The sequence below is a fragment of the Anarrhichthys ocellatus genome, unplaced genomic scaffold (assembly GCF_004355925.1).
Source record: "Anarrhichthys ocellatus isolate YVR2014 unplaced genomic scaffold, GSC_Weel_1.0 scaffold3, whole genome shotgun sequence".
Taxonomy (NCBI): domain Eukaryota; kingdom Metazoa; phylum Chordata; class Actinopteri; order Perciformes; family Anarhichadidae; genus Anarrhichthys; species Anarrhichthys ocellatus.
In genome coordinates, this window is record NW_022280033.1 from 13929347 (window position 1) to 13944887 (window position 15541).

Sequence of the window (15541 nt, forward strand, 5' to 3'; positions counted from 1 at the left end):
ACGCTGGGAAGGAGAGAGTGTTGGCTGGGTCAGCTCTGCTTTACAACCCTTTGACTAACGGGGTGACTCACTGCTGCTGTGGGCCTTGAAGGGAGCAGACCTACTGATTTAAACATGAAACCAAAGAGGGTCAAACAGTCAGGCGGGTTCAGGTATGTCGGGACGACTCGCATGTTCATCCTGTAACACTGACACACACACACATGCATGCCATATGTACACATAGGAACATATATTAGGAATTAGCACCATTCTAAATTATTGTTAGAAATTATTCTGGTTCACTGTGAAAACATCATCAAATATTAATTACCTGTCGACGTTTTCACACATAGAGAGGCAAAGTTTCTAATTAGTGTTGTAGATTAGAATTTTTACACTTGCTTGGACAAAATAATTTGAATTTACAATTGTGAAACATTTCTTTCTTGTGTTTAGACACGTACACCATCTAGATAAACACCTGCAACAGAGATAATTGACAAATCATAACATCGGTAATGAAGCCCCTGGTGCCAAAAAAACCTAATCATGAATTATCCTGCCACATCTCAAACAAATATGCAAATTATAATTCAACTACAGCTCACAAAACCACATGCAGCTACAAACAAACCACTACAAGTAAAAGGCTGTGTGTGTGTGTGTGTGTCTGTGTGTCCCTCATTCTCACCAACGTGGACACACATACTGTACATTTCCTCTGACAGTGAGCATTGCTTTCCAACCAGTGACTATTCACTCCTCTTAAGTGCACACGTCTAGGATGCAAGTGCCTTTCTGCTTTCCTCCACTCCCCCTAGTGTATCCATCCAACACTGCATTTCTCCTTTGCACAGAGAGAGAGGGAGAGAGAGCGAGAGAGAGAGAGACCCCTCCTCCAGATGACATCAGTGCTCTATTGAAGCAAGAGGCAAACACAACTCCACATTTGTATTGAGATCTACCCGATGCACCTCCGTCCCTGCACAGCCTACAGATTGTGTATGTGTGTGAGGGGCACCAGTAAACATAGCAGTGCTGCTACAGGTAAACTCTAAATAGCTCTAGCCTCGTGAGCCAGAGGGTTTTTTTGGGATCTGAATTTAAATCCTCATAGCCTGGATTGGATTATTTTTCCCCCGTTGTGAGCCCCAATTTAAGAGGATACCTGTTACTTTCCCTTTTTTGTTTGATTATAGAGGTAAGTGCGTTTTTTGCTGGTACAGTCCTGTTGGGAATGCATCCTTTTCATCTTTTTGGATCTTCTCTCTGGCAGGAGGAATTTAAAGTCATGCGGGATCCTCAGGAGTTGCTTGTATCTTAATTAGTTGCCCTCTCCCCCCCTACCCCATTCTTTATTTTTTAATTCTCGACTCAAAATGGTTCCTCTGATGTGGTTGTGTAGCAAAGCCTTAATATATAGTAAGAAAAGAAATCGCGAGTGCACGTTTCTTCCAAACAACCAAATGGAGCTCCGTTAGTTTACGCACTGCAAGTGGTTCTGCTCAGCTTGGCAGATTTTAAAACATTATTCATGTATCTCGTCATCTCAGCACCTTGCTTGCTGCTCGGCACCCTGTCCGTCTTTAGTCTCACAGAGACCACCAACACCTCGTCTCTGGGGGTTTCTCCCGTTTTTCCAACCTTCCACTGTAGAGACGCATTTCTGGTTGCGACACGCTAAATTTGCTTTTCGGTCACATTCGCACTCCGCCTCAGTAGAACACATTGGTTACAGCATAAAAAATAAAAATAAAAGCACTTCAGAGCAACAGGGGAGTGTAAAATCTTTCCGTTCCTTGTTTCAGCTTTTGATTTCCCTCAACCAGTGGGGAAATAAACGGTGGCAAATACGCAAACTTGATCGGATTATGGGGACTGTGTGATTTTAGTCTCGGCGTCGCAGCCGCTCCGGAGACTCCCCGGTGTACCGCTGAAATTGCAGTGCGGATCCCGCGGAGTTACATGAAGGGGCAGCTGGAGAAACTCCGCTAAATGCGTCTCCATCGTCACTGTCTGGGCCGGCTCTATTCATGCCCCACTCCATTGAAATGTACCGTGGGCAAATGCAAGTTCGTCTGCAGATAATACAGATAATGTCCCCCCCCTAAAAAAAAAAGACCCATCATGCGTTGTGAGCGCTGTAGAGCCTGCTGAATGTAGAGGCGCAGTCATCAAGGTCCCCTGGAAACGCACAAAATAAAAGCTATCTAAGTTGCATACGCACCAGTTCGCACACATGCAGCGGCTCATTTAACGAACATACTGTAACGTTACATTAGCAATGCCGCACAACAACATAAGCATCCAGAAATAAACGCGGTTTGCAGTCAGATACCACCTCCTGCTCATATGGCCGAGTGACAATCTAACGTCAATCTATGGCGCTAATGAATCCAATGCGCTCTCTATTCAAACCTGCTATTTATCCCATTGGATCAATGCAATGAAGCTGCCTTCAGTTCTATGGCACTGTATTTAAGCTGGATGTATTATTGGCAAAACCAGGGCAGGGACAGTTGTTAATCCAATTTAACATTATCTTCATGCAACGATAAGGTCATCCAGGCTTTAAATAATGATTTATACATAATGCTGCAGCCGGATTCCAGTTAATCAATAGCAGACGCAAACTTGACTTCAATTGTCAAGCAATGTAATGGTGGCTCTTTGTTGTTCGGTGTGTTTGAGGGACAAAGAAATAAATAGCCTGTTAAACATAGCAGACATGAGGACAGACCCAATTGTCTTCACTGATGACTGCCTCAGGCAAACGTCCCCAGTCGATTGCTCTCAGAGGGAATTCACACTGCAGATTAACAACTAACCAGGTCACTACAGACACAATCTCACATTGCCAGAAGAGTTAAAGCATAAAATATGAATGACCGTGTGAGGGGGGAAAGTAATAACAGGACTTTTATAACTACCAAGACATATTTCAGATTCAACACTGTGCTCCGAGGAGGCCTAATTCAGTTATTTTCATAATGTATTCAGCCCCAAGCAGTAACCTTTTAACATCTATCCCCAGCTTTAAAAGTCAAATCATTTCATATTGGTTACTTAAAGTAAATGAGTAAGGCACAAATACTGCAGGAAAAACCCTCTGTGAGCGCTGTGACTCTGTAAACTGCACATGGGCCAGTAGGGAGGTTAACAAATCTCAGTATTGTAGGAAGGTGTCGGGCCTGTGCCGAGATGGGCTCCCTTAACATGAGTATTCAATGTTTTGGTGTTTGCTTGTCACATGCAGACACACACACACACATTTCATCTTGCAGTGCCTACCACCCCCATGTGGGGAAAAACCACTGCAGCTGCTATAGATCTCTCCTTTCAGGCCGTTACAAAAGAGAGACCCCCGTCCATCCAAGGCCTCAAAACTATCATCTGGCCAGCCCGTCTAAAGGCAGCGGCAGGAGGCCACGTCCCAAATCTGTGAAACTATCGAGAGATTCTGGCCCATTTGCTCTTCGGCTGAAACGTGTCCTGTGTCCCTGTGAATTCAGATGTGACCATGAATGTTCCATTGTGTGTCGGCACCACAGCAGGCCGCTGCCCGGTGTTGTGACACGCAACTCACTAATATGGGACTCAATGGCAGACCTAAGGCTTCACTTGGCACATTTCAAAAACACGCCTCGTTTAAGAGCAGAAAATCATGAATGAAAAAGAAATACAACAAAATACAAATGAACACTATATCTTGCTTTCGCATCAGGTTCGCTTCAACTGCCCTTAACCATAATAAGTACATTTATTTGCATGATCACACGACCATGAATAATTCATATTTTCTAGTTTTAACTTGCAAAACTACGCTGCAAATCAAAAACCATTTTCATGACCAAAATCTAAAAATACTAAAAATATAACCCACAATAACAATATTGTGTGCCATCAATCATAACTCAAAACTATATTATGAATTAGAATAAATAATCAGCAGCGGATACAAACATTGATTTCCCAATGGAGAGCTCTACTGTGGTTCAAAATTAATTTCAGGGCTCATGAATAATTTAACAGGCAGCCATTGCTTCTTCTACAGCTCTTCCCCCCCTAAATGAAGCCTATGTCATATGTTTCTGTATTTCACTAAAAGTCATTATAACCCCGCAACACTTTTGACAGGCAAGAAATTGTTTCTATTCGAGGTTTTGCAAAGCCTTTCTTGTGCAGTGCATGACTAGGGGGCACAAAGTCCTGGGCTCTGTTATTGCAGACTAAAGTGCATTTATGCGTGTTGAGCTCACAATGGCTATCAGTGTCCAGCTTTGTGCAAGCCTCCCACGCTCTCCACTGAAAGGTAACTAGCTGTACACACACACACACACACACACACACACACAGACACAATTTTACCAGGATGCTCAATTGAACTTTGCCAGTTCGGATTAAATGAAGCAGAAGTCACTTTGACTGCTACAGAAATCCCCTGTCGGCCGGCGGAGCTTATTAGAGCGATGGCGAAAGACATCCATCACTAAGAATGTTTAACTCGGCCTCCGGTGCCCTAAAAATGATTGTGTTTCCATGTACGTAGCGTGTGTGCGAGTGAGTACACTTGCGTGTGTTTACATTAATAGTAAATGCAAAAGAAAAGGCTTCCAAAATGGACAGTATGAAGTAGAGAGGCATTTTTTAATTGCCTGAATGAAATGTTTTAATAGCTGAACCCCCTCTGTTGAGGCTACACGGTCCACATGCTTGCCTGGTGGTGAACAATGGAGAGGGGCCACTCTCCTGAAATCCGATGAGCGTGGAAAAAGAAAAGGGAGCGGAAAAAAAAAACAACACACAGCCGAGCACCTAGGCCTGACTAGGCTCTTCGTAAGAGTAAGCATGATTACTTCAAAGCAGACGTCTGATAAATCACCCACAATACAACATCACACCGAGGCCGAGGATACATTGTGTTTTTGCGCCGACTATATTTACACCAGTGGTCATAAAAGAATGACCACGCACTTGCCCTTTGTACTGGACACTGAGCCCCGTTCTGTTATCTCAGCAGGGAACAGACTTGTAATCGCCATAGAAAGTTGGACTGACTAGAAAGGTTGCACCGTCTCATATATGTGGCTTTTTATGCAGAGAATCCTCCCGTCTCACAAGCTTAAAAGCCTCTCCTTCCAAGTGAAGATGAGTCTTGCTGGGTTCTTAATGAGACAGAAATGCTGTAATTTGAAATGCTACGATTTTAGTATTCAAATCAGGACTACATACTTAACGTTATTCAGAGGCGGGAGAACTTTACAAAATGGGGTGAAAAGGGCCATTTAAAATTGAAATAGCTTGACTAAGAGCTGCAATAAAAGTCCATTCCAACAGACAGACAGCACATATCCCTCTATCATCTCTCCATTTTGTAAAACTCGATTACTGAATTTCATCTGGGTTTTTTTTACCACTCGTCAGACTCTTTTATTCCAGAAGTTAGTGGAGGTCACATCTGGTGCTTTTCCCCCAGACTCTAATCTACAAGTAATGTAATAGTGGACAAGGGGGCCGTGTTTAGATTGAACAGAAGGAAGGGGTGGCGTTATTATTAGCCGGCATCTCAGGAGTTGTAATCGAGTTTCAAGCCTCTCAGTTCCCTAATCTTCTCCTTGTCAAGGGCTACAACTGTTAAATGGCCGGGCCCCTTGTTCCTAATTTACCTTTACATGTTTTACAGCAAACACGGGTGGCCAGCGGGCCACATGAATGGTCACATATAAAGGACACAAAGCCATTGTGTTGTAAGAGGAAACATAACATTTTGTTTGGCAGAGCGAATTCTATTTTTACAAACAGAAGCAGCATTCATAGAGGATGGGGTGGGGGTGAGGGGTCACAGAGAGAGAGCTGGGAGTGACAAGGATGGATGCAGCGGCCATCCTCTTCTCCATACAAAACACAAATCGGCCTCGTTTGTCATGGCTGCTTTTTATCAATGCAAGCAATTCATTAAGAATTGACTGGATCCATTTTTCCTCTCGTTTCTGAACTTACACAGGAGTTCTCTTGTAAAACACCAGACGCTCAGCCAAGCAGTGAACTGGACTGAGAAAGGCACAGGGACTCAACCCTCAGCCATTGTGTTGGGGTCTAGATCACTGTTGTCTTTCGTATGCATAGACATTCTTTCTTGTATCACCATAGAAAAGAAACGTGGTGTGTTAGAGTAACGGGCTGTAAAATGTCAACAGGCTAAATGATAGGCGGGAAGAAAGGGTATTTCTAATTAACAATTCACAATGTGAGGGAGGTTAGAGTTCAGTATCAAACGCATTCCTAAACTTAATTAGATTTCCTCAGTATCAACATACGGTTTCATTCTAAAATCCTGAAATGAGGACCTTAAATGTAAAGGGGCGTAGAGAGTGATGTATTTTAGAATTTCTACAAGATTAAAAGGGGAAATAATGAAGAAAAAACAAGGTATAAATAACACAATCATGCTCAATGAATGTCTTTTTATTCACTCTCTTTCTGCCTGATAATCAAGACATTGTTTTGTACTGACTGAATGTGGGCACTAAGTATGTTTGTCTCTTGTTATTTTTCAGAGCACCATCACAGGTGTGAGGAGGGCACGTACGAGTCAAGCTGCAGAAGCGTGAGGGAGTCCGGGTCCAGAAGGATAAGCACCGTGCCCCGTTTTTCTCCATAAAGGAAAGGAGAACATTGGTTATCTGCTTCAGGGAAAGGGACCAAAGCCCTGGATTAATGTGTATACAGGCTCAACAAGGGAGCAGAGGATTCTGGGTTACCTGAAGACCTGGAGTACACGAGTGAACAGGCCCGTATTGAGCCTGTGGCACAGGGGATTGGCATGGCTCAGACCAGCTTTGTGTCGACTCATCATGCCTGTCAGGCTTGATTGCAGAAAGGAGCCTTCATCCTACACGCGGAACACTATACAACAACCAACAAATCTCATTTGCAGTTATGGCTGTTGAGCTCAACCGCAGTTAGGATTTTTAATATTGCCTGCGAGCTCATGTTTTGTCAGTGAGAGGGGATGCTTTTTTCGACAGGCTTATCTGCCATGGTGAAGGCATTGAAGGCATGAGCCTCTGACTACACAGAGGAGGTCATCGTCCAAACAAGCATCAGCTCAGCAAACACTGACCAGGTCAGGATATCACCAGAAACCCCTCGGACAAACTTTTCCCTTTCAGAAAGGATAAGAACAGTTTCAAGAGGAAATCTTGATTGGATTTTCGGTGGCTGGAACGGATTTACCACATCGTATAAATCAGGTATGACGAATACGGATTGCTTTGCTTTTTTCCACTTCACTGACCAGACCACAATTTCTAATGAGACATGCAGGAAGAGAGGTCATGGCAGGAATGCATAATTAAAGCAATAAATCAGTATTAGCCTAATTAAAAGGGGAACTACACATCAATAGTGGAAAAAAAATAGACAGACGAGCAGTTGGCACATTCTGCTGTGCGTCACGGTTTTGTTAATATCAAGTTTATGTACTGTAAAATTGAATCTTTTTTTTATTAGATATATTTGAAACATACCACATTTTCTGTGGAAGGATAGATGAAGCTCACAAATGTAATCTTGTGACCTCAGATAAACCTGACCCTCTTGGATCTAAACGTGCTAAAGACTTTTATCAAACCTCTTTTCTGTGAGGAGAGATATTCCTTCCATCCCTTGTAAGAGCCCAGTTAAACCACAGAATTTGAACGGCGGAAAGGCATGGGCAACGATCTAACAGGATTTAAAGAGTATGTCAGTTCCACAACATCTCATCAACAAAGCCTGACTTTGTTCACTCTCGTGGTCTGTAGCGATGTAAGGCAGCCTTGAGATTCAGAAAATGTGTAAAACAACGAAGGGATGCTATTACATTTCACAAGTCAGGGCCAAAGAGCCGAGTCACAGAGATTCAATTCACAAAGCTCAGAAGTTAAACATTGTTTCTAATGCAGGTTGCTTTTTAAACGTTTAATCCAAGAAATGTACAGATGACGTAAAGCAAGCTCTGAAGCAAACAGTTTACTGTCGGGGAAAAAAAAAATGTCTCACTCTTATTTTTACTGTCTGGCACTCCTAATGATCAATTCATATACATTTAATAGGAGGATTTCAAACTGATTTTTTCATCAGTTATTTAATCTAGAAAAGTGCTGCAGGCAGCATTTCAAACACCCAGCAATTATGAGAACAGGAATTTGGCTCTCCTTTAAAGGCCTTGTGCATTAAATGTACCCTTGTGTCTTCTCCCCAGGGGCTGTTGAGTGATTAGACGGCAAGGCAACACAGCTTCAAGATGGTGCGTCAATGCCAGACCTTTATCCTCTTCCTCACCAGGGTAGGACTGCTGCTGGGTCTAGCTAACCCCCTGGTGACCTCTGCCTCGTGTCCCTCCGCCTGCCGCTGTGATGGGACCTTCATCTACTGTAATGACCGTGGCCTGACTTCCATTCCTACTGGTCTGCCCCTGGATTCTACGGTGCTCTTTCTGCAAAACAATCGCATCAGGAGCTCAGGCATTCCTGCAGAGCTCCGCAGGCTGTCAAATGTGGAGAAGATCTACCTTTACTGCAACAATCTGGATGAGTTCCCCACCAACCTTCCTCTTGGGCTGAAAGAGCTCCACCTTCAGGAGAACAACGTTCGGATGATTACCCACGACTCTTTAGCTCAAATCCCCTACATTGAGGAACTTCACCTGGATGATAACTCGGTATCTGCAGTCAGCATTGAGGAGGGGGCCTTTAGAGACAGCAATCACCTCAGACTGCTGTTTCTCTCCAGAAACCACCTAAGTACGATCCCTTCAGGCCTACCCATGAGCATTGAGGAGCTGCGCTTTGATGACAACCGCATCTCCACCATTACAGAGCAGTCGCTGCAAGATCTCATCAACCTGAAGCGACTGATCCTGGATGGTAACCTGCTCAACAACCGTGGGATTGGAGAGATGGCTCTCATAAACCTGATCAACCTGACTGAGCTCTCACTAATGAGGAACTCCTTGACATCGCCGCCAGCCAACTTGCCGGGCAACAGTTTGGAGAAGCTGCAGCTACAAGATAATCACATTAATCGGGTCCCACCTGGGGCTTTCGCCTTCCTTAGGCAGCTGTATCGCCTGGACCTGTCTGGCAACAACCTGAGCAGCCTCCCGCAGGGTGTGTTTGAAGATCTGGACAACCTCACACAGCTCCTGCTACGCAACAACCCCTGGCAGTGCACATGCAGGATGAAATGGGTGCGGGACTGGCTGCGATCGTTGCCGTCTAAGGTGAATGTGCGTGGCTTCATGTGCCAGGGTCCTGATAAGGTCAAAGGCATGGCAATTAAAGACCTAACTACAGACATGTTTGACTGCACAGATGGAGAACTCCCCACTTATGAGACGAGCACAGTCTCCAACACCATGCGCCCCACACAGCCCCAGTGGCCCTTGTTTGTGACTAAAAGGCCTGTGGTAAAAGGGCCCGACTTTGGTAGGAAGTACCACAGCACGACCACCTCTTCGGGCAGAAAGATCATCACCATCAGTGTGAAGTCAAGTAGTGCAAATGCAATACACATATCATGGAGGGTGTCGCAGCCCATGACTGCCCTGCGGCTCAGCTGGCTGAAGCTGGGTCACAGCCCAGCATTCGGCTCCATCACTGAGACCATCGTGCAGGGGGAGAGGAAGGAGTACCTGCTCACGGAACTGGAGCAAGAGTCTTCCTATAGGATATGCATGGTTCCCATGGAGACCAGCAACATTTACCTGTCAGATGAGACCCCTGTTTGCATCGAGACAGAGACTGGTTCCCACAAATCATACAACCCGACTACAACGTTAAACAGAGAGCAGGAGAAAGAGCCTTACAAAAATTCCAGTCTGCCTTTGGCTGCTATCATTGGAGGGGCTGTGGCTCTTTTGGCAATAATCATGTTGGCACTGGTGTGTTGGTACGTCCACAGGAACGGGTCACTTTTTTCCAGAAACTGCACCTACAACAAAGGCCGTCGGAGAAAGGACGACTATGCTGAGGCTGGCACGAAGAAGGACACCTCCATCCTCGAAATACGAGAGACTTCTTTTCAAATGATACCCATAAATCACCTGCCCGTGTCCAAGGAGGAATTTGTGATACACACGATTTTCCCACCGAATGGCCTGACTTTATACAAAAGCCCACATAACGAGAACAGTATCAGCAACAGGAGCTACAGAGACAGTGGAATACCAGATTCAGACCATTCCCATTCATGATATTGCGCATGGCCATTCGTGATGAGTGCGTGACATAAACAGAGTGGCAAGACTTTTACAAAACACTGGATCTATCAGACTAAGGAAGCAATGTTCTGTACATTTGCCATATAATTTATATTTAAGGACATTTTATGAGGACGAAGGACGTTCCAGTTGCAGGACATCACTGAACCATCAGTGGGTATTGTAACTAACTGCAATTCTATATTTTAGGAATTTGTAGTAATTTGTACTGTATTTCCTTTGCTTAAGGTTATCGACCAACTAAAAGAAACTCTGTGTTCTACTGAGATATGATGACTTGTCAACTGTGAAAGTGGGTTTTCATTGCTGTGTTGAACAATCAGACCTTAGAAAACCTTGTAGTATAAGCACAGGTCATTATTTTAACTTTGTGGCTGTCTGAAAAACAAAAAGGCAAAAAAATGACATGAAGTAAACCAAGGCACAGCTGATCGACTAATTCGCAAAGCAGGCATGTTGCCCTCGAAAAAGAACGAGCAGTCAGTAGCTGTCTCCACACAATGCGGACCAAGAGTCTGACTGTAGTATTCACCTGGTTGGAGTACGAGTAACTAAAGATGAGGTGCCATGCTTTATTTCTCTGCTTTGTTTGATGTGTGATTTTTCTTTCCGTTTTGCAAGAAGAGGAAACACAGCAAAGCCACCCGAGCAGGGTTCCAGTGTTTCCGATAGGATTGTAGACCACAGCACAGGGCAGATAAAGCACACCGACCTTAAGGAGCCCTCTGCTCCTCAAAAACAAGTAGACTGGACAGGCTGACACAGAGGACCCCCCCACTAGCTCTATTTGTACAAGCCAACAATGGCCAAACGACAATGGCGGCATTCTTTAGTACCATGTACCATACGTCATTCTAGTCACCAGGCCGAAAAGACAAAACACGATAGCTTCCATTAGAATTACCACAGTGTCGGCAACTCCTTGTTATGAGTATTATTTTGTATTATTTTCCAAATGAACACACCGTTATGTTTCCACAATTTGAAGTTAACTGTTCTTAACAATTGAAAACCAAAGTGCATTGTATGCCCTTTGGCCAGTCTTGTATGTGCCTTGATCCAATGCTTATTGTATTTAGCTTTTTAAGAAACCAGTGACTTTTTTTCATACACACTTGAATATGAAAAATATTGGTCATATTACAGAATAAAAGTGGACAAAAATAACTTTGCTCTTCCTTACCTTGAGTACAACAAACCTCACTCAAAACAATTTTAATTGTTCTGTTAAATCACTATCATCCCATCATGCTTTGCTGTGATTGCTCAATTTATTTTTCTCTGCTCATGCAAATTATATCTTTGTAGAAATGTGAACTGCCCTGGAGTAAAAAAGACGGCTACAGGGAACATGTTTTATTCATTCACGTCTCAAAATACTGTCTAGGCGCTGGAAAACATTAGAAAAACATAACCTACTGCATTTTTATCCTTCTCAACGATCTGAACTCTCAGGTCTTAAGTTCATAGCCTTTAACCCACATCTCTCCTTTCAAGACACTGTGAACTCTTTTACAATAACCGAGATACTGTTCTTGAAACCCAGTTTTCCACTCCATGGGCAGTCTGCAGAGCAACATCTGCTCGAGGCTGCTGTTGTTCTTTCGTGCGGTGAAGCCATGTGTGACTTATCCGATTGGCCAGAGAGAGAAATGTCACAGCAGAGTAGAAGTAGGCTGTGGAGAGATTGGACTCTAGGGTTTGATGAACCTCCCAGGCACCAGGGCAACAGAAAACTAACGACGAGGCACCATATGGAGGGTGGTACGGGCAGACCCTGATGGGGACAAAGTATATATACACACTGCTCCGGGCTTCAGGAAGCACACTTAATGACATGGCTGCAGCTCACCCCGGCAAGGGCCCATGAAAGGTACACATGCAAAAGCAGTAAAATAGCCTGTTAGCCCATTTTACAAATGCATCCAACAGAACATCTTTTGACAGCTAGCACAAAGTTAATGCATTTCAGATTATACACACTAGACTCTAGCACTGACCGTACTCCCACACAAAAGCATAAGTATTCAGTGTGTATCACAAAAAATATGGCAGACCCACATTCACACACCCACAAGCTCTTAACATAGGGGAAAGCTTTAATTACAGTAAGGGCAGCCGCTAAAAGCTGCACACGCTATCCAAACCTTAAGTATACACTAAGCCTGCCCTGTACACTAAATATATATATCACATTCACTTGAAATCAAAGTAAACAGACGGTCTATTTTTAGAATACTGAATGATAACAGTTTCCATATGAACTCTGTCAATAGTTTCTTGTTCTTTGACTGTTCAGGCTTAGTCCTATTTTATCTGAGTAAAGTAAAGAGAAAACTAAATGATAAAACCTTGGAATGTTGGTAATTTTTCTTTTATTACTCCGTAGTGAACAAAGCCTCTTCATCAGAGGTAACAGTTATCACACTTTTTATGGTGGCATTCTACAGACACATAAAATAAACAGAATGTGCTATGATGTGTTTTCAGGTAAATTACTGAACAAAAAGACGCACCGTTTTCTCACTGCTATTAACGGCCTTCACAGCATCACATTCTCGCTGAATGAGAGAACCTCTTAAAGTGGTTCAAGTGTTCGTTTTGAACCAGAGAAGGCGAAACTAATTGTACCGATGAGATCACTGCAAATTCTTCAGCTAGAACAGCATTTGTTTTATGTTATTGATGAGCTTTTGAGATTTAGTTAATTACTCACATGGGTTTGTAGTGACTGAAGTATGCAGACAATGAGCAAACTGCTCTCACATTTTCACTCACCTGTGTGATAAGTTACAGTTTAGCCAAATGGTGAGAGGAGCGAGCTATTGTTGCGACTTTCACTAGAAATAACACATTAACCAGAGCAGCTTTGTGCAGTTCGGCTGACCAAAGTATGAGACAAAATTGATGAACCAGACTGCCAGAGACCCCGTGCGACCTCACTTATCACTCATGACCCTTGACCCATCTGTCCCTTTAAACAGTTATTTAATCACTCTCATGTTCTCACCGAGGTCAGACAGGTCTTCAAACAACACAAGATGTCACATGCATTTGTCTCCTGTGTGACACACTCAGAACCTAATTATGTCTGTTTTGTAACCCAGAGATTGGAACTAATGGCGGCAGCTGCACTGTCTGCCCCGGGCCTATTGTAATGTACTGGTCAGCCCGTCGGTCACATTTGCATTCCTATAGATGCTCATATCACAGCACCCCTGGATGACCCCACCGCTGCCAATAGCTGAGCATGGGTCTTCTCAGTCAACACCATTAGCATGATCAAAAAAAAAGAAAGAAAAGCACAGGCCTTGTGACCCTAAAACTGATTAGAGGTCAGTGAGTTACGGTCACACTCAGTTCAAGGACCACAGGATATGAAAAATGGATGCATATCAATACCCCCAAAACACAGCCAGTCATCAGGGTCTCTGATAGGCAACCTGTCCACCAAATGGATGCTTAGCTCAGGAGGAACCCCCCGGCTTTCATTACAGGCCATTCTAAGCAGGGACGCCAGAAATGATGGGCAAAAACACTAGGAAGAAAAGGTCAGCTGTTTAGCTAATGGCTTAATTGTCCTCAAAAGCATATAAAGGCTCTCAGCGTAAGGTTAAGCCAATGAGTTGATACAAAAGAGGACCCATTTGAGTTATTTTGATTTGGTGTATCAACATGATTAGGCATTCTCAGTGAAGGCGCCTTAAACTAACCGTACTAAATCAGAGAGCCTGCTCGGATTTGACACAAAGGAAAAAATGAAACACCAGCAATGTGTTGAGGAATTATTAAAGTTGAATATTATCGTCTCATATGACTAAATGGTCATAATGTGGAGAAAAAGTCTCCTTTTGTTCTAAAAAAGTGTCTACCACAGAATAAGAACACCTTGTTTTTAAACTCTTGTAAAAAAAACAAAAACCTGCTTCATCAACACAGACTAAAATGCCCAAAACAACTGCTCACTCAAAACAAAAATAAAAGGGGCGCTTGCTGTTCCCTCTCCCTCACATCCTGTTGCACACAGCTTGCACATCAAACAGAGCCACGATTTAATGGCCTCTAAATGCTGAGCAGAGTCGTGCTGAGGTCAGAAGCCAAACCGAGGCTCGGGGCCTCCCACAAAGTCTGCACCATTGCCAATGAGTTAAATTTGCATATACTGTGTGTGCGTTTGTGTGTAGAAGGGATACAAAAATGTGACTGTTCTGAATGCTCTGATGTAAAGCATTTGCTCTCTACATTTATCCTCTGCCACAGTGCTTATAGTTTGTTCACATAGTTCTGAATCAAATCCCATTTCTCATTCAAATGTGCCGTTATGAATGCAGACATGCTCGCGAGCGTCTAGGTGGGGTCCCCGAGGTACATGCTAATGAGAGTCTGTGATTGGAGAGGGAGCCTCAAAGACCTCTCAAAGAGACTTCTGACTGATCGTGTACATTTTGCAACGAACAAAAGGGAGGTGGGAGCCGACAGCCTGAGGGGACAGGATGTTTTTGATATTGAAGCCATCTTCATCACTCATTCGTGATGACATTTGACAACGAGAGGCTCGTGCTAACCCGTGAAAACGTCTACATGTAATTATGAAGGTTATAGAGGCTATGACTACTTGCCCTGTCATGTGAACACGTACACGTTGGTCACACATCTAATTAACACAAACGCAATTATGCACGCAAGCAGAATAACAAGAATACCCCCCCCCCCCCCTCCTCCTCACAGTGGTCCCGAGACTGCCTTATGACTTTGTTGCTCTCAGTCACAAGTGCAGTCTGCTCTGGCTGTAAAAGAGAGGAGCAGCCTAAAACATTGAGTCAGTTGAGAGATGTATCAGTGTGAGTGATGTGCTCCAGTGTGGGGGTGTTGTCCCCACCACTCTGTCTCTGACTGGCTCCCCCCCTCCCATCCTCCAGGCCAAGACCCTCTCCATCTCCTCACATTACTCAGTGACCTGAAACCACGGGGCCAAAAAACCTAACCGGCTCCTCCGTCTTCTTAATGAATCCAATTTTTTGCCTGAGAGCACAAGGCGTGGCCATACATCCATCGCAACTCTAAATTATGTGACATTAATATAAATTAACAGGAGCCACCGCCATCAAGACTGTGCCGCCCCACCACGGGCGGACGGTGACAACACATCTATATCGCTGCATGAAGACAGCCACTATTTTGTACCCCAAAATACAGAGTCAATAATCTCATTTAAAACTAAAACAAAAGCAGAGAGGCTGATCGGTGTCCGTGCCATTACACTATGAATTATACACAATGTGTTATGAAAATATC

The 15541-nt window shown here is 43.8% G+C and overlaps 2 protein-coding genes across 4 annotated transcripts in view; one reads left to right on the top strand and one right to left on the bottom strand.

Moving 5' to 3' along the window:
• macrod2 (mono-ADP ribosylhydrolase 2) overlaps positions 1–15541 on the bottom strand; it is a 379266-nt gene that overhangs the window by 302958 nt on the left and 60767 nt on the right. The window lies entirely within an intron of this gene.
• On the top strand, positions 903–14929 carry flrt3 (fibronectin leucine rich transmembrane 3). 3 transcript variants are annotated; one of them, XM_031875623.1, is made up of 3 exons: positions 903–1183; positions 6540–7235; positions 8228–14929. In XM_031875623.1, the coding sequence occupies exon 3, from the start codon at positions 8270–8272 to the stop codon at positions 10217–10219; it is 1950 nt and encodes a 649-aa protein (XP_031731483.1). In that variant the 5' UTR covers positions 903–1183; positions 6540–7235; positions 8228–8269; the 3' UTR covers positions 10220–14929. The 3 variants fall into 3 exon arrangements, with proteins under 3 accessions (XP_031731483.1, XP_031731494.1, XP_031731500.1); XM_031875634.1 differs by having other exon boundaries at positions 903–1029; XM_031875640.1 differs by having other exon boundaries at positions 6540–14929.

Bases quoted from the DNA above. Each gene is read 5' to 3' on its own strand.
- flrt3 (XM_031875640.1), top strand. From the start codon at position 8,270: ATGGTGCGTCAATGCCAGACCTTTATCCTCTTCCTCACCAGGGTAGGA.